The sequence below is a fragment of the Scheffersomyces xylosifermentans genome (genome assembly GCF_036884685.1).
Source record: "Scheffersomyces xylosifermentans strain CBS 12540 chromosome Unknown RJT20scaffold_4, whole genome shotgun sequence".
Taxonomy (NCBI): Eukaryota; Fungi; Ascomycota; class Pichiomycetes; order Serinales; family Debaryomycetaceae; genus Scheffersomyces; species Scheffersomyces xylosifermentans.
In genome coordinates, this window is record NW_027042942.1 from 706,164 (window position 1) to 727,499 (window position 21,336).

Sequence of the window (21,336 nt, forward strand, 5' to 3'; positions counted from 1 at the left end):
TACTCGCATTCCGTGCGTATTGCTGAGGCTTTTTGTTATAATCTCTTATTAGCTTTGTACAATGGCTATTCGCACCCACTGTAAAACCCGTGGTCACAAACGATGATCTAACACCGTTACTAAACTCTGTTTAATTGCCCAATAGATGCCAAGATACACATGCTGCGCTTGATATCGTTGCCATTTGGCCAGTCCCACGTCATCCGCAAGCAATCCTCCTGTCATCGAGAATGCCGTCTCGTACATCTATCGCCTTATGCCCTGGCCTGCCAACTCATCTTTCGCATTCACATCTCATGCAAGCCATTCTGGTATTGCCTAATACGGCAATGTAATTGCTATAGGCTTTTAGGTTTTAGTTATATATAGCTACATAGGTATACCATAATTTATACAACCTTGTTTTACTGCATGGGTAGTAGGCTTGATAATAGAAGCTTTGGAGACACGAGAGCTGAAGAATTTTGTATTGGTATTTTCTTTGGTTGCGTTCATTCTGTTTTCTTCGCTTGGGTAAGAAGTTTCTTTGTCTAGCAGCTTAGGTACTTCGTGGATTGGTTATCAGTTAGTGTAAAGTGAGCTATAATCTGTATTCTTTGGATTCCACGGTTCTCGTGGCAGTATAAATATGGCTATTCACTTATTCAATACCAGCAGGAGCAAACAGCGTTCCACATCACCACTGGAATCTCCGTCCTCCTCCACGGCTCCTTCTTCAAGACAGATCTCGCTACCAAGATGTAGAACGGCCAACGATATGACATTGCCAGAAAATGTTGCCGTAATGGCTAGAGTCTATAGCTCTCCAAGAATACATAACCCTTCTGTTCCAACGTCTGAAAGGAATAATCCGCCTCTCAACAGTTCCACGCCTCCCACGCCTTACCAATCAACTTTCCAGAACCTGGAGTCAAACATAGAAGTCCCCATCCCTACACATGTGGAATCCCCAACCTCAAGATATCTCCGAGAAGGCTCCAGTAGTAGTACTAACATTCCGAGGAATGCTATTAATGGAACAGCAACAAGGCGAAAAAGGAAAGACAAAAGGCGTAGATCAGAAATGATGCTGGCAAACGAAGGAAGCAGCTCTAGCAATCAGGCTAATGAAGTTAGTCCTGTCTTCAATGAGGAAATCTTCACCACACCTCCGGATAATAATATGGCGATATTAGAAGAGCATGCAAACGCTTCTATCGACCTCAGACGTAGGAGTGCTGCCAGAGGCGATACTACACCAAGACGAACGTTGGATCCGAATTACATAGCAACTGCTATAACTGCCGATCCTGGACTCGAAACCGAACCTGAACCTGAAACATTATCGGCACAGGAAGCGTTCCCAGTTGTATCAACTAGAACAAGAAGAAAGAGAGGTGAGCCTCGTAGCACGAGGAGAACAGGAAGAGCCGTAACTTCAACAGAAGACGAAACATCACAAGTAAGAGAAACCAGGTATAGAAGAAATAACACCTCAGGGGAAAGATTACAAAGAAGAGGATCGATAAATTCACAGACAAGAGTAGGGTCAACTACTACTCAAAGATCTCGAGAAATACGGCAAAGAAGAAGACGTAGAAGGATATCAATTGATACTGAAAGCATACCATCTATTCCTCCTCCAATGGACGAATACAGCAACGTAGCCAGTGATCCTTATTGGGAAGACGATTCCCCTCCTTATAGAGAAAGGCTTCATAAGAATGTGGACTTAATATCGTTTGATCCTCGTTACACGGTTCCTGTCTTGCGGATCAACAAGGCTTTGATAAGAAACGATAAGAACTTACAGAAGTGCATCAAAAAGATGTGCAATTTGAATATGTTACCTGAAGAAGTGAATCTATGGGATATAGATCGTGTTGATGACCGAGAGTTCAATGCCTTATTACCATCCTTGTTACCTGATTTTTCTGATGCCAATAGTATTGTAACCCAACTAAGGGAAATAGAGATCATGGAACAAACCGCCATTCCAAGCACTGAATCAGAGCTTGTTCAATATGCTATGCAATTATCGTTGCAAGACAGCCAAACTAATGGTGATCGTGGCCAAGATCAAGAAGACGATGATGATGACGATGACGACTCACAAGTAAACTACTATGATGCTTATGAGACTGTTCAACAAGTGCCGAGACCAGTGGATCTTTATCGTGGCTTCAGGTACAACGAGTCTACAAGTTATTCATCGACGTATAACAATGCCAATAACAATACTACTTCAGCTTTTACTTCTCCACCAGCTACAGATAATTCAAACCAGCTTCTTGATGAACGCTTGTTGCGTAACTTGGCCAACCCCAACCTCGCAGCTTATGCTGGCTTCCGATACAATGAGCCGGCGTTTTCTGCATCTTCATCAACCTCATCTTCACACCACGGAAATAGTCTTCGGTTAGTTGATGTTTGATGTATATGTGTGATTGAGTGTGTTTAATTAGCTTGTTTTTTTTGTTACAAACGTAGTATTTGCATCCATTAATAATTAATAGAATACGAAATGAGTAACATTTTAGAGTATTAGATTTGTAGAAAATTAGTTCAGATGATTGTTTAAGATTTGGTGATATATTCCTTGTATTCAATGCTTGTGATTGCGTTCAAAGCAGATCTTCGCCTTCTTGTTTAAACTCTAAATGTTAAACCTCTTCTTCCCCACTTCCTATTGAAGGCAACCTTTGCAATGAGGAGTTACGGACTTTTCCAGTGAAATATAAAATTACAACCGATTTATATGTACTTATATTTACAACCGATTGCTTGGTTCATTTAGCGTTGTAGCGAAGAGTTGCTTCCATAGATTTGATTTAAAATACCATCAGTTGGTATTTTTCACATCCGCTGGGATGATCATACTTAAAGTGAAATGATCAATGCAGAGAAGATATCCATATCAGTTGAATATGAGTTGTGTGAGAGAATAGTCCTTTCATTTTGGACTTCTTCTTGATGTGTTCATTCAAAAACTTGGGGTTGTTTGAATAATATCTAATATTTTACAATTCTTCCTTACTGGCTTACTATTGCACTACTACTTTTTGTTCCTTATTACGTACTTTACGTGGAATTCTTGTTCGTGACTTTCATCCAATAAATTATCTCCTTCTATCATTCCTTTTTTTCTACACTTAGGTATTCTCCATTCTCTCCTTTTAATAAAACTTATAACCTCTTACAAATGCCCTGACCTTCTCCTATTTCTATATTTACTCTCTCCACAATAATTATTTTCTTCCCAACAAGGCTTACTTCTCCTAACCTATCACTCGTAACACAAGAACTCGCCTCTCTATTAATATTTTGCTTTGGCTTGTGCATCGGTTCTACCTCCGTCGTCTTCTTCCTTTCCAAATTTAGATTGCCATCTCCGTGTCCTTCTATATGGAATTTCCGAAAAGCTGACTTTCATACATCATTGCATACCTCATTGGTAACTACGTATTTTTCTTTAGATTGTTTTCGAGTCTTCTTAGATTGGACATTATCGCCATCGCCATTGTTGTGGTTACCCTCCGTATATACAGTTGACACAATAGCGACATTGAGTACTTGCTTTTTTGGCTATTCTCACACGAGTGAATATTATCACACTTGGTTACTACTAGAGTCTTTAATCTATATACCTTAAATCTATATACCTTATTTGAACCCCCTCCTTATTTCCACCATTTACTATATTAGCAAGATCATCATTTTGAATAAATCTACTGGACACATAAGTTATATAGAAACATATTAACAAAGTTACGTCATAATTGCAAAAGACAATCCTAACTTTTGCACAATATAGTAACCACTATCCGAGAAGTTCACATAAGGTAACTCTCACTTGTTTCCCATTACATTCCTGTGGTCCTTCCTTCAAAGTCTCTTGTCGCCTCATTCGAGCACATCTTAGTCCAAGCCAACGAGACCCAATACTCTTCTTCTCTGGCATTGTAGAAAACCACCACCAGACCTTTGATGTTTCCCTTCAAATACAATTATCACAACCATCGCATATAGCCAAGTGATCCGGATTTCTCTTGTTCAGTAGCCGTTTTTTAACAGCTTTCTTTCATCCTTTTGCATTATCACCATTTAAGTACTTAAATATTCACTATCAGCATGATTTCAACGTTGATTCCAGAAGACTTCTGGCCCTACTTCGACTACCTACCGGACCGCCAAAGAGCAGTAAATCTCTTCATGACATTCACGCCGTTGTTCTCCTACGGAACAACGTGTTACAGCATTTACCGTAAGCAGACATCAATGGGTTTCTCCCTAGATATCTGTGTGACAATGCTTATGGCGGCAACACTTAGAATCTACTACTATGTAATATCGCCCTATGAAGTCACTTTACTACGTCAGTCCTTGGTAATGGTGGTCATACAATGTGTATTGCTCAAAGTATCGCTATCGTATCGTCCTTCCAACTATGACCCAGAACTACTCACTCCACTTCCGAAGTTCCGAAATGAACTCAATTCGTTTCTTCCTCGTAGGTTGTCTGCTAGTACCTATCCGGTAGAACATGAAAGTTACTACATTCAGAATTCGCTTCGTAAGTCGGTAGAAGTGATAGCCGGAGATGTGTTGAAGTTGGGAAGAAGTTACTTGTACATCGGCTTTAAGCATTGTCTCAGATTGTTTGACGTCTACTATCAGCGCCCCTTACATTTCTGGCAGTGGAAAGAGGAAGCGTACTACTGGAGGTTTGTAGGACAATTTGTTGTGATCTTTGGCGTCCTAACTGCCATCTTTCGTAACAATCTGAGGTACGGAGAGTTCATTGGTATTTTGGGATTGTTCATAGAGTCTTTGCTTCCTTTGCCGCAAATCCTCCTTCTTGACAGATTAAGGTCTGTTACAAATTTCAAAGTGATCTTGTTGTTAAGTTGGTTAGGTGGTGATTTGACCAAATTGGGTTACTTGATCTACGGAACTGATAACGTTTCTGTCATTTTCATTGTAGCGGGGTTGTTCCAAATGACTTTGGACATTTATATTGCATTCCAATACATCCATTACAAGTACCATGGCAATGAAGATATGAACGAGGCCATTGAGGACAATGCTTTAAGGTCTCAGGATCTCAATGAGTTGGTAGAAGAATTAGTGAAACATGAAGATTCTGAGAGCATTCTCATGAAGGAAATGAATTTGGTGTAGCATATAGAGCATTATATATAAGATACATAGATGATATACTGCCTAATAGAACTATAGAATATCTTACTACTTACTACAAAAAATTTGACTTAAAGTTGTGTTTATGCATTCATATTTACTATATATTCCATTATTATCATAGCCAAGGTTAATCTCACAGTCACACTATACTATTTATATATTGTTGTGAACTATTTATAAGATTAAGAGAACTATGTATAAGAATTAATCATCACAGTAGGTACAAAACCGGCACCTCCAATTGACATCTCCGTTATCTAGGCATAATGCTATTCCTGAGCATCAAGCGCATTACATTATGCTTATACGCTGACGTATTCCACGTTTTCTTTAGCTTCGTTGATTATGTCTAAAGCTTCTTTGCCAACCAAGCCATGTTTCACTTTGATATGTCTTGATAAGGCGTCTCCTCTGGAGAACGTCTTCAGTTTACCATTTCCAGGTCCACCGTTGATTCTACCCTCGCAGATAACACACCTAAAGATCTTCTTCTTGGAAGCATGGATAGTCTCCTGATGTCTGATAAGATCGTACGGTCTTGAGAATGGCTTATTACAAGGCAATCCCGTGGCAGGATTGATCAAATCACATTGATGATTTGGATTATTAAGAGATATCTCGGCAGCTGATTTATGGTGTGGCTGTGGTTCTAAAGATCTTGATTGCTTTCTTGCTGGTGGGGTAACCATCGAGTAAGGAGAGAAGTTATCGTCATTCTCAAGTAAATCTTGGTCTTCAATTTGCTCCTCATCCTCCTCTTCATCATTGGTAGAAACGTTATTGTAAATGGTATTCTGTTGGGCGTTATGTTCGTTGTTCATGCTGTTATGTGTTTCGTTGATCTTGTCCTGCTTAACATCAATAAAACCGCCATTCATGATGTCGTGTTTGTCGAGCTTGATGTTCGAAGGAGTTATGTCGTTGTAGTTGTTTGTATTTACGATGTTGCCATTGTTGTTAGTTGATCCACTTCTCAAGTACTCGTCCATGTCCATCATGTCCAAGTTATTGAATTCCTCGTCGTTGTAGTTATTGTTCATCACTAACTGGTCAAATTCATCGTCGACATGAAAGTAATTATCTTCATCATCTTCCTCATCTTCAGACAAGTCTGCCTCGATTTCTTCATCGAAATCCTCTTCTATCAACAAGTAATCGTTTTCGTACCCTGGTACGAAGCCATCCGCACTATTATTAACAGCTTCAGAAAAGGTGCCATTCTGTACATTGCTACCATCAGCAGCTTCGTACTGTTGCTGTTGGTTCTGAGGAACGAACAAGAACTCATCGTTAAAAAAGTTAGTGGTGTTATCTATGAGGTGAGAAGGCTGGATATTTGGGTTGAACAACAAGTAGTCCTCTTCCTTCTTCTTGGAGCTGTTATGTGCATCACCTTCATCCAAAGTCGTCAATCTTCTTCTTCTGTTGGGTCTAGCAGGGAAAGATTGTGGTAATGGAGCTGGTGGAGGAGACATTTGGCGATTTTGGAGTTGCTGAGGCCTTATGAAGGTGTCAGGGTTTCCATATTCGGTGAAGGGTTTGACATTAGAAGGGAAAAGTGACATGGCAGTATTGATTAAGGGGTTCGTGATAGTGGAGTTGCTCTGAGTGGTATTGTTGCTGTAACTTTCATCTATGTCCATTCCGATATTAGTGTTGTTGTGGATGGAATCATTAAGACTGCTGATACTTGCATTTCCGAAGCTTCCAGTGCTCCAGGTGTTATTAGTCATCGTTGAAGTGTTAGCGGTGTTATACACGTATTGCTCAAAGAAAGTATCCGTTGTGTTAAACACACTGGGCAACATAGTATTGGAACCATTAGACTGGAAGAAGAGAGCGTTGGCATTATTGTTGGCGTATGCGCCAGCAGGAGAGTCACTACGTTGCATTTGGTGCTGGATTTGCTGAGATTGTAACTTAGGTGACTGTTGTTGCAGAATAGTCATGTTGGGCATACTCTGGTTTTGGGTGGCGTTGGTGCGGGTATTAAACTGTATGGGGCTGTTGGGGACGTGATAAAGCTCTTCGTCCATGATATCAGTGATGGATCTCTTGAGAGGTGGCAACACGGCTAGTGAAGTCATGTTCCTAGAATGGTTTGATTAACCAGGAGTAAAACGTCACTAAGTAGGTAAAGAAGAAACCGGCTGTCACTACTGTTTTATATCTCTAAGCAGAGGCCCGCTTATATATACATTGAATTACTAATAATAATAGAGTGTATACAGATGCATAGGGGAGTGAGACAGACGACAGTCGTGCGAGAGCCGGGCCCGAAGCGGTAACATGAAATGCGTCAACAGAGAAGGAAGTGAGCGAAAAGAAAGGGGAGAGCCATGATCTCGGATATAGCTGGATTTGGAGACACAGATGACGTGTCGGAGGCTAACGGGTTAGACAGGCGGAACAGTGATACACAAGAAATGACACGGTTAAGAGTGGTTAAGAGTGTTTAAGAGTGGTTAAGAGTGGTTAGAGAAGACATGAGCATGTGTTATTCGAAGTATTGAAATGAACAGCTCGTCGTTTCAATGCAAAAGCAGTAACTCCGAAAAGGAGCTGTGTGTTCGTCTACGTTTTACTGAGAACTTGACGGTAATGGTAATCAGGAGAAAAGAAGCAATCTGGCAAAAGAAACGTCACAGGCACCTCAACAAAAACCTTGTTTGTATTGCGATCGGGTGCGACAAAAATAAGAGTCACAGCCTGCTGCGGCCTGAAACGAACACAACAACTGTCCACACTATAGGGGAAGTCGCTTGGTGTTAACTTCCGTTCCGAAATGCTGATGCCAGAAACTATGGCTGCGGCGTTAGTGTCGCCATGCTGTTAGTTATCTCCACTATTTGCGGCACAGTTTACCCTTTCCTGTCACATTATCCTGTGTCTTTAACCGCAGTGATGTACGCGATGGCTTTACGATGAGCTTAGAAAGTTCTCGAATGCTCCTGAATGTCGCAAAAACAGGATAGCAACCACACTAATGTCGCAGATCAACAGCCCTATGTCGTGCGATGATGGATCTCAACGGTCGTATCTATGACGTCGTCTGCAGGATATATGGGGTGGGTGGAACTATTTGGTCTAGATGGGTTCGTTTAAGGGCCTTTTTTTGGAAATGTTGGGGTTAGAGGAGATGCTGTCACTCGTACACTGTTGTAGTCCAATGACTCATAATAGTCAACTGCAATCCTCATAGGAGTATCTGGTTACCTTACGTAATGGTGCCAAGGTGGGGTTCTAGGTTCTCACGGTACTTTTGGGTGCGAATAGCTTACAAAGTTTAGATGACCGCAAATTGATGAAGTGATAGTTGTCATTGTTACTACCAAACACATGTCAGATCATAATGAAAAGGTCAAGTGTATTGTTTCTTTGCATCACAAAGTCTGCTTACTCTATTTATTTCCTACACAAATGTGCTAAATTAAGATGTTTTCACATTTACGGCTTTAAATTCGTAATCAAAACGACCCAAAACGGCCGCAGCAACTTCCAGTTCGGATAATCCGTAGTGTAGCAGAAAGAAGCGTGTCAGCAAGCCTTGCATTTCTATAACTAACTTTCACATGCCCAAGCAGCTTATCGCTATTCTGGTATCGGACTTCGTCTATAATTTTCCCCCCAGTTCTTTCTTCAAGCCTTCGTTTTTAACCTTCTCCATTCCCTTCTTTGCCAACTCGGGGTCTAAATAGTAGTAGTCTCTAACCAACTCACCAAGATCGTTGATTTCGAATACTAATGGGACACCCGTAGGTACGTTGATTTTGCTGATGTCGTCATCGCTAACTTTGTTCAAGTACTTGATTAAACTACGTACAATCAGACCATGAGTTACAATTAGCACAGTTTTGTCCAATTGAATCAATTGATGGTGAACAATTTCCAGCAAAAAGAACGGAATTAATCTTTTCATGACCATTTCGAGTGATTCTCCCTTTGGTAATATGTCTTTGTTGGGTATATCGTTGTATCTCTCATCAATACTTGGGTCGTTCCCCTCAATTAGCGGTGGGGTTCCATGATAATCACGTCTTATGTATTGAAACTTCTCCTTGTCGAAGTTCATGCTCTTAAAAACCTCATATTTATCACAGCCCTGGAACTGGCCATAATGTCTCTCATTCAATCTCCATGTTTTGATGTGGTCTATCCACAATTTATTAAGGTATTGTAGAATGATTAAGCCAGTGTCAATCAGTCGAGTCAATTTCGATGTATATATGATATCTGGGTCTAAGTTGTTGGCGTGAATCAACTTTCCTGCGTTGGCTGCCTCTCCTTTTCCTTTGGTTGAAAGAGGAATGTCTATCCATCCACAAAACTTGTTTTCGTGATTCCATTGCGATTCTCCATGACGGAGGATGATGAGTTTGTGCACCTTTTCCGACATAGCGAGAAAATGAGTCTGAACAGCCAATTGCCAATGGTAATATAGAATGTGTCATTGCTATCAAAATGTCAAATGATGGAAAACATCGAATTTATTAGTAGATAGTGGTGTGTGCAGGAGATACAGTGGTATGACGGATTTTATTGATGAAGCTGAATATTTCGAGTATCTTAAGTGAATAAAAAATAGTATGATATCATGACGTATGTAGCGGTAGGGATGTTTTTAATGGGTGTTGGAAGGTAAATTGTCTATGAATGGGGAGGTGTGGGGGACAATAGCTGGTACATGTTTGCTGTCCCACATGTTATATTTGTAGGACATTTTTATCCCGGATAATTTTTCCGAGTCCGTCCTTGTTTTAACTAGATAAGCAGTGCGGACAGCAATTGATATGGACATGAGTACTGTTCACGGTAGAAATATCGTTCATTTTGTTAGTTGGTCGCAAACGTAGAAGACAAGAAGGAGAAGAAGGTAATATTCGGCAGCATTTCAGTCACGACCTTTCTCCCACATGTTCTCTCACCCAGACGGCTTCACTTCCATTCCCAGCTTTAGTCGCTTTTCCACTTTATGTCACCAAAAAGAAATAAAAATGTAACAAGTTTCCGCTGCACTAAAAAATGCAACCTCGCAAAAAAAGAAATACGACCTCTCCAGCACTAATTATATTACGCAGATTGCATTACTAACAAGATGATGAGTTCACCTATAGTATATATAGACTGGGGAAGATGCTAAGTAATCCGAAGATAACCTTCGGAAAGAAAGAAGAAGGAGTATCACTACACCACCTGAACTTCAGTTTGTTTGAATTCTAGCAGCACTGTTGTGTTGCTAACACAGTCATACCCAGTATCGGACTTTTCTAGAACTCGCTTATTATTCTTCATATCGCAGCAATAAAAAGTGCGCATATCGCAAATATGAATTCTACCAATTTTTACTTAAATACTCCTCCTGCAACGCCCACGTTAACGGATAAGTATACTGATCTCAGTGTTGGAACCGATTCCATTGCAAACGGAAAATCTTTAGACGATTACTACCAACTTCTTAATATTAATTTCGTTCATTCTGCCCTCATGCCTAACGCTTCCAAGATTAAGGCCAATGCAGCTTTCACTTGGCCCCAGGTGCATTTCATAATAGCGACAAACAGACTAGAGTTATTCGCACGTTCATCAGCTCAGACCAAGCAATACTTGGAGTTTAAACATGACTTGAAGGAAAGGAATGTCAGCATCTTAGACCACATTCTTAACGAAGAGTTGAAATGGAAAATAGAGGATTTACGCGAAGAGGGCGACATCTTTGCCCACGAGTCTGATGTTAAGATCTTGTACAACAAGTTCCCATATTACTTTGAAGAAGATGTGAGTCATTTATGTGTCTGGTCAAAGGTCAGGATCCCAACGGATCCCAACAGTGATGTTGGCGATATTTCCGAGGAGACAAGACAGATCATCAGAAAGTACATTGAGAATACTTTTATCAAGCCCTTGGGAATTACTTGGGATGATGTAGAGTGGTTCAAGAACTGGACAAGTTTGCAGAGTGTAAGATCCATTAGTCATATTCACGTCTTGATTAGGGGCGGGGACAAGAAGAAAATAGAGGAAATGATCGAGACCGGAGGCGTTGTCAAATCAACTTAAACGTAACGTTTTCCTTAAATTATGTAGAGATACATAGATAAATTAGCATAGAATTACAAAATTAGATACCCTAGAATTCTATAGAGATAGATTCAAATATAATAACGATAATGATTATGAAGTAACTTTTCGTGCATCTGTAAACATAGTCTTGTTGCCTGTAGTGGTCGCTAAGAGCTGCCTATGGTAGTTAAGACGTTCTGTGAACCATTCTTGTAACACATACGTAAGTGACTAGTAATTTCCTGCTCTCTTTACTCTCTTTTTGGCTATGGAGTCAACTTGTTCATATTAGGTCATTACTAACCGTGGCCCCTATACGCTGTATTCAACATCACACGTTTAGTACAACTTTACTGGCAAAGACGTAACTATTTGGACCATATTTTCACCCAATATAACATGTATTCTATGTTTTACTGGTATGAAAGATCAACATTTCATCCTATACTAAGGAAAATAAAGCATGAAACTGCATTCCCATAATAACACCTCGCTTCTATGCTCTCATCACCTTAACTATGCAAACTGCCAAAAATCTCAAGTATCACCAAATTCGAAAGTCGCAACAACCCGAATTCGTCTATGTCTACGAATGGGTATATCGAATACCAGAGCAATTGAAACCATTGCTACTTCCAAACTACAAATCTACAACTCTACATATGCAATTTACCATAACGATTTATTAATAATATACAAAGATACGAATTAAATTCATTAAATAATCCCATAATACAAGCAAACGCTTAACCACCGAAACCGTACAAGGTTCTTCCTTGTCTCTTCAAGGCGTAAACAACGTCTAAAGAAGTGACGGTCTTTCTCTTAGCGTGCTCAGTGTAGGTGACAGCATCTCTGATAACGTTCTCCAAGAAGGACTTCAAGACAACTCTGACTTCTTCGTAGATTAAAGCGGAAATACGCTTAACACCACCTCTTCTGGCCAATCTTCTGATAGCTGGCTTAGTGATACCTTGGATGTTGTCTCTCAAGATCTTTCTGTGTCTCTTAGCACCACCCTTTCCTAAACCTTTTCCTCCTTTTCCTCTACCGGACATTGTTAATTATATGTGTATTAAAGTATTGACTAAAATATGTGAAGAAAGAAGAAGTAAAAATATCTCCTGAACAAAAGTGCGAAACAATCACTATATTTATAACACAGCAGAACAAGGAGACTATCAAAACGAGCAAGGGCTAATCCGAAACAAATGATGTGTGCAAACAAAGGTGGGCAGAAAAGCAAGGGAGTGAAGCGAGCATAAGTGAGGTAAGGTAAGTCTACAGTGAAACATCCACAAACAGTGCGAGGAATGGAGCACTGAGGCTCCTAAGCAGGAAAGAAGCCAGGGAGAAGTGGCCTCAGTCCCCTTTGGGATAACAAGAAGACAAGGGAGCCAGAAGAGGCGTGACTGGGACTACTCGGGAGGACGGCAAAAAGACAGCCTAACAACAGAGTAATGCTACGTTAGGTAGATCGGAGGCACTAACGCAACAACAAAAGCATCAGAGATTGTTTTTGCACTTATGTTGGTACAGGAAAAGACATGTTTTCTTAGTGCTGGGTGTTACGCGTGGGGTAGAGTAGATCAAGTACCTGCGAAACGTTATCTTCTGTCGTTGCGAAAAGTAGTGTTTACGTATTGAAATTTACACATACGCATGAGTAACTTTCAGGCTCGCGAAAAGCTTGTCTTCTGAACGTTATTTGTTTACATCTTCTTCGCAGTCATTTGCAGCCCTTGTATATACAGGACGACCCGCTTACCATACACTGTGAATATATATAAATGGAAATAATCCAATTCTTAAAAATGTTAAGTTGTATTTTTATTATCTATATCATTAACAATGGCTAGAACTAAACAAACAGCAAGAAAATCCACTGGTGGTAAGGCCCCAAGAAAGCAATTGGCTTCTAAGGCTGCCAGAAAGTCTGCTCCATCTACCGGTGGTGTCAAGAAGCCACACAGATATAAGCCAGGTACCGTCGCTTTGAGAGAAATCAGAAGATTCCAAAAGTCTACTGAGCTTTTGATCAGAAAGTTGCCATTCCAAAGATTGGTCAGAGAAATTGCTCAAGATTTCAAGACTGACTTGAGATTCCAATCCTCTGCTATCGGTGCTTTACAAGAATCCGTTGAAGCTTACTTGGTTTCCTTATTCGAAGACACTAACTTGTGTGCCATCCACGCCAAGAGAGTCACCATCCAGAAGAAGGACATCCAATTGGCCAGAAGATTAAGAGGTGAGAGATCTTAGGTTTGATGCTTCACTAACTTTCAATTCGTTTTATTATTTTAAGTGTTTATTTGTATTACGACTGTATATTAGTATTAATGTATAATTTATGAAGAGTATCCGTAATTATCGTTGTATTATGTGTGTGATTCATTCTACTCCTGATTGGTTCTAGTGGCGTGATGAAATAATTGATACTGGAAACATTACGTGTTATAAACGGACATGAGAATTATTTGGCTTGAGTATGTATTTTATGAAAGTAACTAACAGTACTCTTAGTCCTATTTATTATTCTTATATATGCTATTCATCTATTCAGAAGGGGAACGCATCTGGCTCGGTATCCAAACCTTGTTTCTCCTGCTCAAGTGCTCTTTGCTCCAAATATGGCAATAAAATGTCTTTATATTTGTGATATCCCCTGTACTCTTCTACGTCTTCACTCCAACTCTTGATACCATTTAACAAACGACGAGGAACATGTGGTTCATCACATAAAACTGTCATTGGAATGAAATAGGTACGCACTGTGAACACAACTCCACCGCTGATTGGCAAACGACGTAAACTCTGACGTTCACTCCTGAAATACAATTTTGAGACATCGGTAGCAGTTTCTGCAGTGTACCAACCACCAATTTCAGGAACATCTTCTTTTCCAATAGAATCGGACCAGCCTAAATTGTCGTCAGTTTGAATGAAGTAGTTGTTTCTAACCACAGGCTTATCTGGTGTCAAACGACGGAAAAACTTCGTCATTCCGGATTTCAAGTTGGTTTCATATTTTGGAACATCACCGCTTGTATGAATCTCATTCAATTTCATACCGAACTTGTCTTTCAATCTCCAGAAACCCGCTAAGGCAATAGCACCGGCTTCTAAAGAATAGTTTCCATCGTCATTCTCCATCATAATTACTAAGTCATCTTGTGTGAACTGTGCTGCAATTTTCATTGGGTCTTCACCATGTCCTGGGCGGAAGTCAAATGATTCGCCAGTCTCTAGGTTATCCATTCCGTCATCAGTAGCTTTGAACAAAGTAGGATAACGTGCTGGTAAATATCTCTTAAGTTCATCCAAAAGCTCATAAGCAGCACCCATGGCACGTGGAGCTGTTTTGTATAAATCCTCACCTTTTTCAGCAAATCTCTTTAACTTAGTTTCATGGTACTTCAACCACTCGTTGTCTAGCTCGATCCAGCTATCCCATTCCATATTTCTGATACCCATGGTAATTGTGTACTTATGCTTGAAAGCACGATAAGGCATAGGTTTAGTTTTCTTGTAATCCCAGTATCTGAACGGGGGAGGAATAGGTGTCTTAAAGTCATAATCAGGAGTCCAGACTCCAAAAGCACGATTCACATTATTTGCCTTTTTATTTTTCTCTGGTTTACCTACTGCCTTTGACTTTGGTGTAAAAATAGCTTTAAGGAACACAGCAAGAGCTAGAACTGAGACTCCGCTAAGAAGAACATTAAAAGATTGCTGCGATGATCCATTGGTTAACTTTGAATATGACGAATACTGTTGACGATACAAGGAAACCAAGAACCCGGAATCCAAATCTGATGAGTTCAGCATTTTTCTGCTGAGTGTATTTATTTCAAGATATGTGGATAGCTAGCTTGTATTCTGTGCTTTCAACATCGTAAACATAGTAAAGTCAGATCTTTTTGTATTTATATCTGTATGAGTAAAGGGTTCCGTATTCGTCTTCCTAATTAGGATAAAATTTGCAGTATTTAATTGATAAGCTCGGGTCTGCATATAATATTTGCCTAGCTTAATCTATTAACACTTGTGTCAGTTTGCCATAGTTGGTCAAGTAGTCCTTTTAAATATATCGTACTATAATAAAGGTAAGTGATTAATTGTGAATGTAAATTATTTTGTGGGTGCTAAACAAAATGGTACTTCGATACAGAAAGGTGATTTCAAACAAGTAACTGGAACCGCCAGGGATGTGTATCAGTCCATTCTATATTAACAACAATGATGCAATATTAATTTTGGTTCTATAATCATGTCCAAATGCTAAGTTGGCTTGGATACTAGCCAATTATATATCGACTGCACATGTATTGAAGAAGGTGGATCGATTCTCTTGCATTCTCCTTATAGCATTTTGACTATTTGGTGCCCTGCATATCTAATACACATATCCTTCTATGCTGGTGGTAAGAACGCTGCAAAAAGCACAGCTTGCACGAATCCCCATATCAACATATAGTATATAAATATCTTCTGTGATGGTTCTTGTAATTGGGCAACATACCAGTAACTTAAGGGCAAGAAACTGGAGATTCTGACCAAAATTTGCACATTCCAGAAAAATATGCCACCCAAAATCACAGCAACATTGACGACCAACCAGGGCAATACGTTTTTAAGAATTGGCAATTGAATCCAGAAGTGATGTATGCTGAGTATATGAATAATAATCACCGGAATGGCGATTAAAAAGTTAGGGATGTTGTTTGGTGACCAGTATTGTAAAAATCCATTTCCCCAATATTTCTTCTGTGCATATGAGAAGAGTATTGGAAGTGTATTGTTACACCATTCTCCTCTGGCTGGACAGAACTCTCTATAAGCTGTGAAACTAGTCCATACCAATGATAGAAATACTGAGCCACCTGCAATTAAGCACCAGATGGCGTCTTCTACCAAGCCGAATTCAAACAAATCAAGTAAGTAAGGAATTCCGAGTAGTAGACTGTTGGCTCTTACAGTGAAGTTCACAGCTGTGAATATCCCTGAAAGTACGTATAATGGCTTGGACACTATGGATTTTGTATTATTCTTTCCCGGATCATGTGGATTAATTGACTTGTCGTATGATAATATCAGTGCAAAACTCAATACATTGCTGAGGTTTTCTGAGTAGTTGGCCGTCAAGAATATACCTGCTGGGGCAACAACCATGAGCAAGGCCGATCTCAATGCTAGGGTTTTGTTCTGCTTGAAGAACTGGAGGGATAAGTAGTACACAAGTACAACTGATATGAAATGAAGGATGTTTGATACTATTAAACTAAGGAGCAACTTGGAATAGTAGTCTGCATTGCCTATTGGTATCCATTTGATGAATTTCAACCAACTAGGACAGAACACATACTGGTGCTCGTATTTAATTTGGTTAACAAACAAGTCGGTGAAGTACACTGCATCCCATACTATGAACTTGTTGAGAATTGTCGTTAGCACATCACCATAGGGAGTCGTGTGATTTTCTATGATGAGCTCTGAGGACGTATCGAACTGCGATGGAGTGAAGTAGACGATGGCCAATTGAATCAGTTTGATTGCTACGAAGGTCTTGATCAATTTCCATGGCGGTATCATGGTCATAAGCCTATTACTATCTCACTCCTCGAGAAAAACGAGCACAATGCCTCTTGGAGACAGACTGGTTGTAGTAAATAGGTCAAATCAGTGATTTATGGCTTTTGGGTTGAGGTCTCGCTAAACTTTTTTTCCATCCTCGATAAAGCACGCATCTTAACTATGCAAACTTCTGAAGTCTGTATGGTAATAGATAAGAGTAGATGTGGTAGTTGGTTTGGTGAGTCTAAATAATTATGCACAAGGAATTGTGTTGATAATTAATGGAAGAGGTTGTTGATGTAGTAAAATAATGATTGAAACTTCTTCAATACGTTTGTTACTTCTCAAATTATTCTAGTTTTAATTTCGGCTCAGTTTGCAGCAAATGTCTTCCATCTGCTCACGATTGGCATCTTCATCGTCTCCATGTTCTCGTTCTCCATGTTCTCTATGTTCTCCATGTTCTCCATGTATTTTATCTGGTGCTCATTCATCATCTTTTCTTCCTGATTTATCTTTTACTCTAACCTTACGAACGTCATACAATCAGCAAAGCTATTAAACCCGTTTTTTTTTTGAATTATTATATATTTGCTACTTCTATATACAAACACAATGATCCACATAAACCATGTCACATTATAGATCTACCAGAACATCCATTATGGGATCCAGTGTTTTTTATATTTTGTCTCCATTTTCTTCTCCCTTTTTATTCAATTTCTTTACTTCTTACCGAACTGGGCATCGAATTGCTCAATGACTCCGGCCACCGATGAAGGGTTTGACAATGTGGTAATGTCTCCCAATTGATCAGACTCATAAGCAGAAACCTTTCTCAAGATTCTTCTCATAATCTTTCCAGATCTGGTCTTTGGCAAGTCCGCCACAATGATAACACTCTTTGGGGCTGCAAATGGTCCAATTTCCTTTCTGACGGTCATAATCAACTCCTTTCTCAAGGCAAAAGCGTCATCACTGCTTTCCTTACCACTGATCTTCTCCACGTAGCTATCCTTAAGAGCAACGTAAGCAACAACGGCTTGGCCAGTCAAGTCGTCGTGGATACCAACTACAGCAGCTTCACCGACACCACGGTGCTCGATAAGAGCAGCTTCTATCTCAGCTGTGGATAATCTATGACCAGAGACGTTAACAACATCATCAACTCTACCTCTAATCCAATAGTAGCCGTCGTTGTCTCTTGCGGCTCCATCTCCTGTGAAGTAGTAGCCTGGGTATGGGTTTAAGTAGGTGTCCATGAATTTGGTATGGTTTTTCCACACAGTTCTGGCTAATGATGGCCAGGTGCTCTTAATAGCTAAAACACCCTCAACGTCGTTGCCTTCGATTTCAACACCTGTAATTGGATCGATAATTGCTGCCTCGATTCCAAAGAAAGGTAAAGAAGCAGAACCAGGCTTGTTCGGAATGACACCCGCAATTGGAGCAATTAAGTGAGCTCCTGATTCAGTTTGCCAGTACGTATCAGCGATATGGCATCTACCTTGGCCAACGTGCTTATTATACCACTCCCAAATATCAGGAGAGATTGGTTCTCCAACAGAGCCTAAAGTTCTCAAGGAAGATATGTCATACTTAGGAATCTCTGCTTCACCACTCTTTCTTAACAATCTAAGAGCAGTTGGGGCTACGTAGAAGTGTGTCGCCTTGTGTTTTTCGACAATTTGCCAGAATCTACCATAGTCTGGGTAAGCTGGCGTACCTTCGTGAACAATTGTTGGGACACCAAGAAGTAAAGGACCATAGACGTTGTAAGAATGGCCAGTAATCCAACCAACATCACCAGCTGTAAAAACAACATCTTCAGGGTGCACATCGAAGACGTACTTGGTGGTTAAGGCAGCACCGAAAAGAAAACCAGCAGTGCTGTGGACTACACCCTTTGGAGTACCAGTAGAACCGGAGGTGTATAATAAGAACAATGGGTCATCGGAGCTAACTGGAACAGGAGGTAAGTAACCACTGAACTTGGCGGCTTCTTCATCCCAATCGAAATCTCTGCCCTTTTGCATTTCGATATCCTTTGAACCTGTTCTTTTGTGAACAAGCACCTTCTCCACAGAAGGACAACTCTTTAAGGCCTCATCACACAATTTCTTGATGTGAGTAGTCTTTCCACCTCTTCTTCCCTCATCAGCAGTGATGAGAACCTTACAGGTGGCATCATTGACACGGTCTCTAATTGAACCAGAAGAGAAACCGGCGAAAATGACTGAATGAATGGCACCCAACCTAACAACAGCCAATACAGCAATAAGTGAATGTGCTGTGTGAGGCATGTAGATAGCGACGGTATCACCTTTTGTAACACCCCAAGACTTCAATACACCTGCGACCTTGGAAACTTCTCTTAATAACTCTGCGTATGTCAAAACGTACGAATCCTTCTCATCATCAGCTTCGTAGAGGATAGCTGGTTTGTCTGGAGTGGTGACAGCCCACCTGTCAACACAGTTGTAACAAGCATTTAACTCACCACCGATGAACCAGGTGTTATCACCATTCTTTAAAGAACCGTTCGAGACTTTGGTGAAGTCCTTGTCCCAATGCAACAACTCCTTTGCTAAAGGCCCGAAGAAGCCCTCTGGGTCGGCGATGGACTTTTGGTATAATTCCTGGTATTCCTCAAGAGAGGAAATATAACCTGGACCAGGTTGGTTTTCGAAAAATGCCTTTGGAGTAGGTCTTGGAGTTACTCCATTGGCTTCCTTTACTTTCTTATGAATTGGAGATACTGTCATAGTAATAAATAGTACAAGTTGGCAAGGTTTTCCGAAGATCTATATCTTTGCTCTGGATAAATGAATATGTTGTCCTAGAGAACTGTACTCAAGAAAAGAACAAATAGGTGAATAGTGAAAAATCTGGAGAATCGTTAGTATTTAGGTCTGAAAAATAGGTGACTATTGCAGTTCGGAGATTGGACTGATGTAAATATTCACTGAAAAAAACGCAGGTGACAAGGAGGCTAAACAAGAAGCCGGTACCGTTTGTTGGTATCAGATTGAGTGATTCCAAGCATGTCGCCACAGTCGGTCACCATTCAAAATACCCCTAGCACCTGATCTTGAGTCCAGACTTTTTGGCATTAACTCGTTCATTTATTGCCCCACTAAACGATGTATTTTTTGCAGAAAAAATATAATATACGAAACTTTATGAGAGTCAGTCATAAACGAAAAATCAAGTGGACACATAGTCATCTATGAGTGAAGACCTTTACGTACTTAACTCTTATACCTTGGGCATATAGAAGATTGGAATGGCTGAATGATCTAGTTTAGAGAACTTATTCGGTTTTCATGCAGAAGAACTCGTACAGTTTATATACATATGGCTGATTGAAACTACTGTATATGGGTATTTTTCTAGCAGAAACGAAACTGTTGGGCACAACTAAAAATACAATTGGCAAGTCGGAGCTGTAACGGATTCTCCTGTTTCTCTGTAAATTCTGGCCTACTTTTGGCAGTGAAATTGTCTTGAATCTGATATTAAATTGCATCGCATGAGGTTCTCGTGATACCGGTGACTATGTCGTGCTCGCTTCCATACGTCCTGACCGGTGTATTGGTCGGTAGGAAATCGGCTCGGGAAACCCCATCTACTATATGGACCATTTCATCTCGAACGGTGGCTCTCATCTCCTATTCCGCTCCGAAACGGTTTCATCTGACATGTAATCTTACTCCACTACTGAAGGGTGAGATGAAAATTTATATAGACACTCTTAGGAGCCTCTGTTGTGAAGAACTTTCATAGTGTATAGCGTGGGGTGTGACTCCTCAAGGCATCTATGATGACTCAAATTTTCATACTGACTATATGCCTACTTTGAGACTCCATGTGTCTGCCTGTCTACAGTATGTGACATAACTTGGGATCTCTTTTGTCCTCTTGGCTGATGGAATGCCATTCATAGGGAGCCTAGCACATATTTATACAAACGTCATGTCAGTTTCCCCTCACGGTGATAACTGCAATCTATTTTGTGTCTACTTTATCTCAGTTTCCATCTTGTTGGCATCTTCATCACTTTGGACGATGGCACCCTGGCGTACTCTTCTCTTACTGGTTCCCAAATTTTGTTGGTGCAGTATTTGCGGCCTTCACTAAAAATGTTGGAACGAGTAAATGCATCGTATACAGCCATGTATTTGCCTAGCCTATGGCATAGCCTCTACTGATAGGCACACGTAATAGGAGCTCAAAAACTGATCCAGGCAAGAAGAGAAAGTTACTAGGTAATCCAAGTAATCCATCATTTGCCTTGTCTCTATTCCATGAGCTGTGGAGAATATAGTTTGACCATTGAATATTATGAGTGCAGGAAAGTAAAGTAATAACGACACGGAAATGTGGTAGTAATGACAGAATACCTCCAGGTTCAACAAGAGAACAAATGATCTCTTGATATAGACGATGGTATTCTTAATACTTACATTACTAAACTATATCGAAAACTATAACTCGTAATTCCTTTTTGCCAAACGGAGC

The 21,336-nt window shown here is 40.2% G+C and overlaps 10 protein-coding genes across 10 annotated transcripts; 4 read left to right on the top strand and 6 right to left on the bottom strand. All coding sequences in view use genetic code 12, as the record gives it.

Moving 5' to 3' along the window:
• Nucleotides 1–403: 403 nt before the first annotated feature.
• RJT20DRAFT_42410 (uncharacterized protein) lies at nucleotides 404–2,724 on the top strand. Its single transcript, XM_064920105.1, has one exon. The coding sequence runs from the start codon at nucleotides 629–631 to the stop codon at nucleotides 2,411–2,413; it is 1,785 nt and encodes a 594-aa protein (XP_064774296.1). The 5' UTR covers nucleotides 404–628; the 3' UTR covers nucleotides 2,414–2,724.
• Nucleotides 2,725–3,669: 945 nt separating this feature from the next.
• Nucleotides 3,670–5,237, top strand: RJT20DRAFT_42535 (uncharacterized protein). Its single transcript, XM_064920111.1, has one exon. It carries the CDS (start codon nucleotides 4,111–4,113, stop codon nucleotides 5,158–5,160), a length of 1,050 nt encoding a protein of 349 aa, XP_064774297.1. The 5' UTR covers nucleotides 3,670–4,110; the 3' UTR covers nucleotides 5,161–5,237.
• On the bottom strand, nucleotides 5,229–7,323 carry RPN4 (stress-regulated transcription factor). The gene has a single exon (XM_064917169.1). The coding sequence runs from the start codon at nucleotides 7,266–7,268 to the stop codon at nucleotides 5,484–5,486; it is 1,785 nt and encodes a 594-aa protein (XP_064774298.1). The 5' UTR covers nucleotides 7,269–7,323; the 3' UTR covers nucleotides 5,229–5,483.
• Nucleotides 7,324–8,373: 1,050 nt separating this feature from the next.
• GPM2 (Gpm2p) lies at nucleotides 8,374–9,689 on the bottom strand. Its single transcript, XM_064920110.1, has one exon. It carries the CDS (start codon nucleotides 9,575–9,577, stop codon nucleotides 8,795–8,797), a length of 783 nt encoding a protein of 260 aa, XP_064774299.1. The 5' UTR covers nucleotides 9,578–9,689; the 3' UTR covers nucleotides 8,374–8,794.
• A 553-nt stretch (nucleotides 9,690–10,242) lies between these two features.
• Nucleotides 10,243–11,471, top strand: GIG1 (Gig1p). Its single transcript, XM_064920109.1, has one exon. It carries the CDS (start codon nucleotides 10,507–10,509, stop codon nucleotides 11,236–11,238), a length of 732 nt encoding a protein of 243 aa, XP_064774300.1. The 5' UTR covers nucleotides 10,243–10,506; the 3' UTR covers nucleotides 11,239–11,471.
• A 438-nt stretch (nucleotides 11,472–11,909) lies between these two features.
• Nucleotides 11,910–12,340, bottom strand: HHF1 (histone). Its single transcript, XM_064917170.1, has one exon. It carries the CDS (start codon nucleotides 12,297–12,299, stop codon nucleotides 11,988–11,990), a length of 312 nt encoding a protein of 103 aa, XP_064774301.1. The 5' UTR covers nucleotides 12,300–12,340; the 3' UTR covers nucleotides 11,910–11,987.
• Nucleotides 12,341–12,977: 637 nt separating this feature from the next.
• On the top strand, nucleotides 12,978–13,612 carry HHT21 (Hht21p). The gene has a single exon (XM_064917171.1). The coding sequence runs from the start codon at nucleotides 13,093–13,095 to the stop codon at nucleotides 13,501–13,503; it is 411 nt and encodes a 136-aa protein (XP_064774302.1). The 5' UTR covers nucleotides 12,978–13,092; the 3' UTR covers nucleotides 13,504–13,612.
• Nucleotides 13,613–13,637: 25 nt separating this feature from the next.
• RJT20DRAFT_42446 (uncharacterized protein) lies at nucleotides 13,638–15,362 on the bottom strand. The gene has a single exon (XM_064920106.1). It carries the CDS (start codon nucleotides 15,067–15,069, stop codon nucleotides 13,801–13,803), a length of 1,269 nt encoding a protein of 422 aa, XP_064774303.1. The 5' UTR covers nucleotides 15,070–15,362; the 3' UTR covers nucleotides 13,638–13,800.
• On the bottom strand, nucleotides 15,362–17,331 carry RJT20DRAFT_42465 (GPI-anchor transamidase). The gene has a single exon (XM_064920108.1). It carries the CDS (start codon nucleotides 16,837–16,839, stop codon nucleotides 15,655–15,657), a length of 1,185 nt encoding a protein of 394 aa, XP_064774304.1. The 5' UTR covers nucleotides 16,840–17,331; the 3' UTR covers nucleotides 15,362–15,654.
• Nucleotide 17,332: 1 nt separating this feature from the next.
• ACS2 (acetate--CoA ligase) lies at nucleotides 17,333–19,976 on the bottom strand. The gene has a single exon (XM_064920107.1). The coding sequence runs from the start codon at nucleotides 19,578–19,580 to the stop codon at nucleotides 17,541–17,543; it is 2,040 nt and encodes a 679-aa protein (XP_064774305.1). The 5' UTR covers nucleotides 19,581–19,976; the 3' UTR covers nucleotides 17,333–17,540.
• Between the last annotated feature and the right edge of the window lie 1,360 nt (nucleotides 19,977–21,336).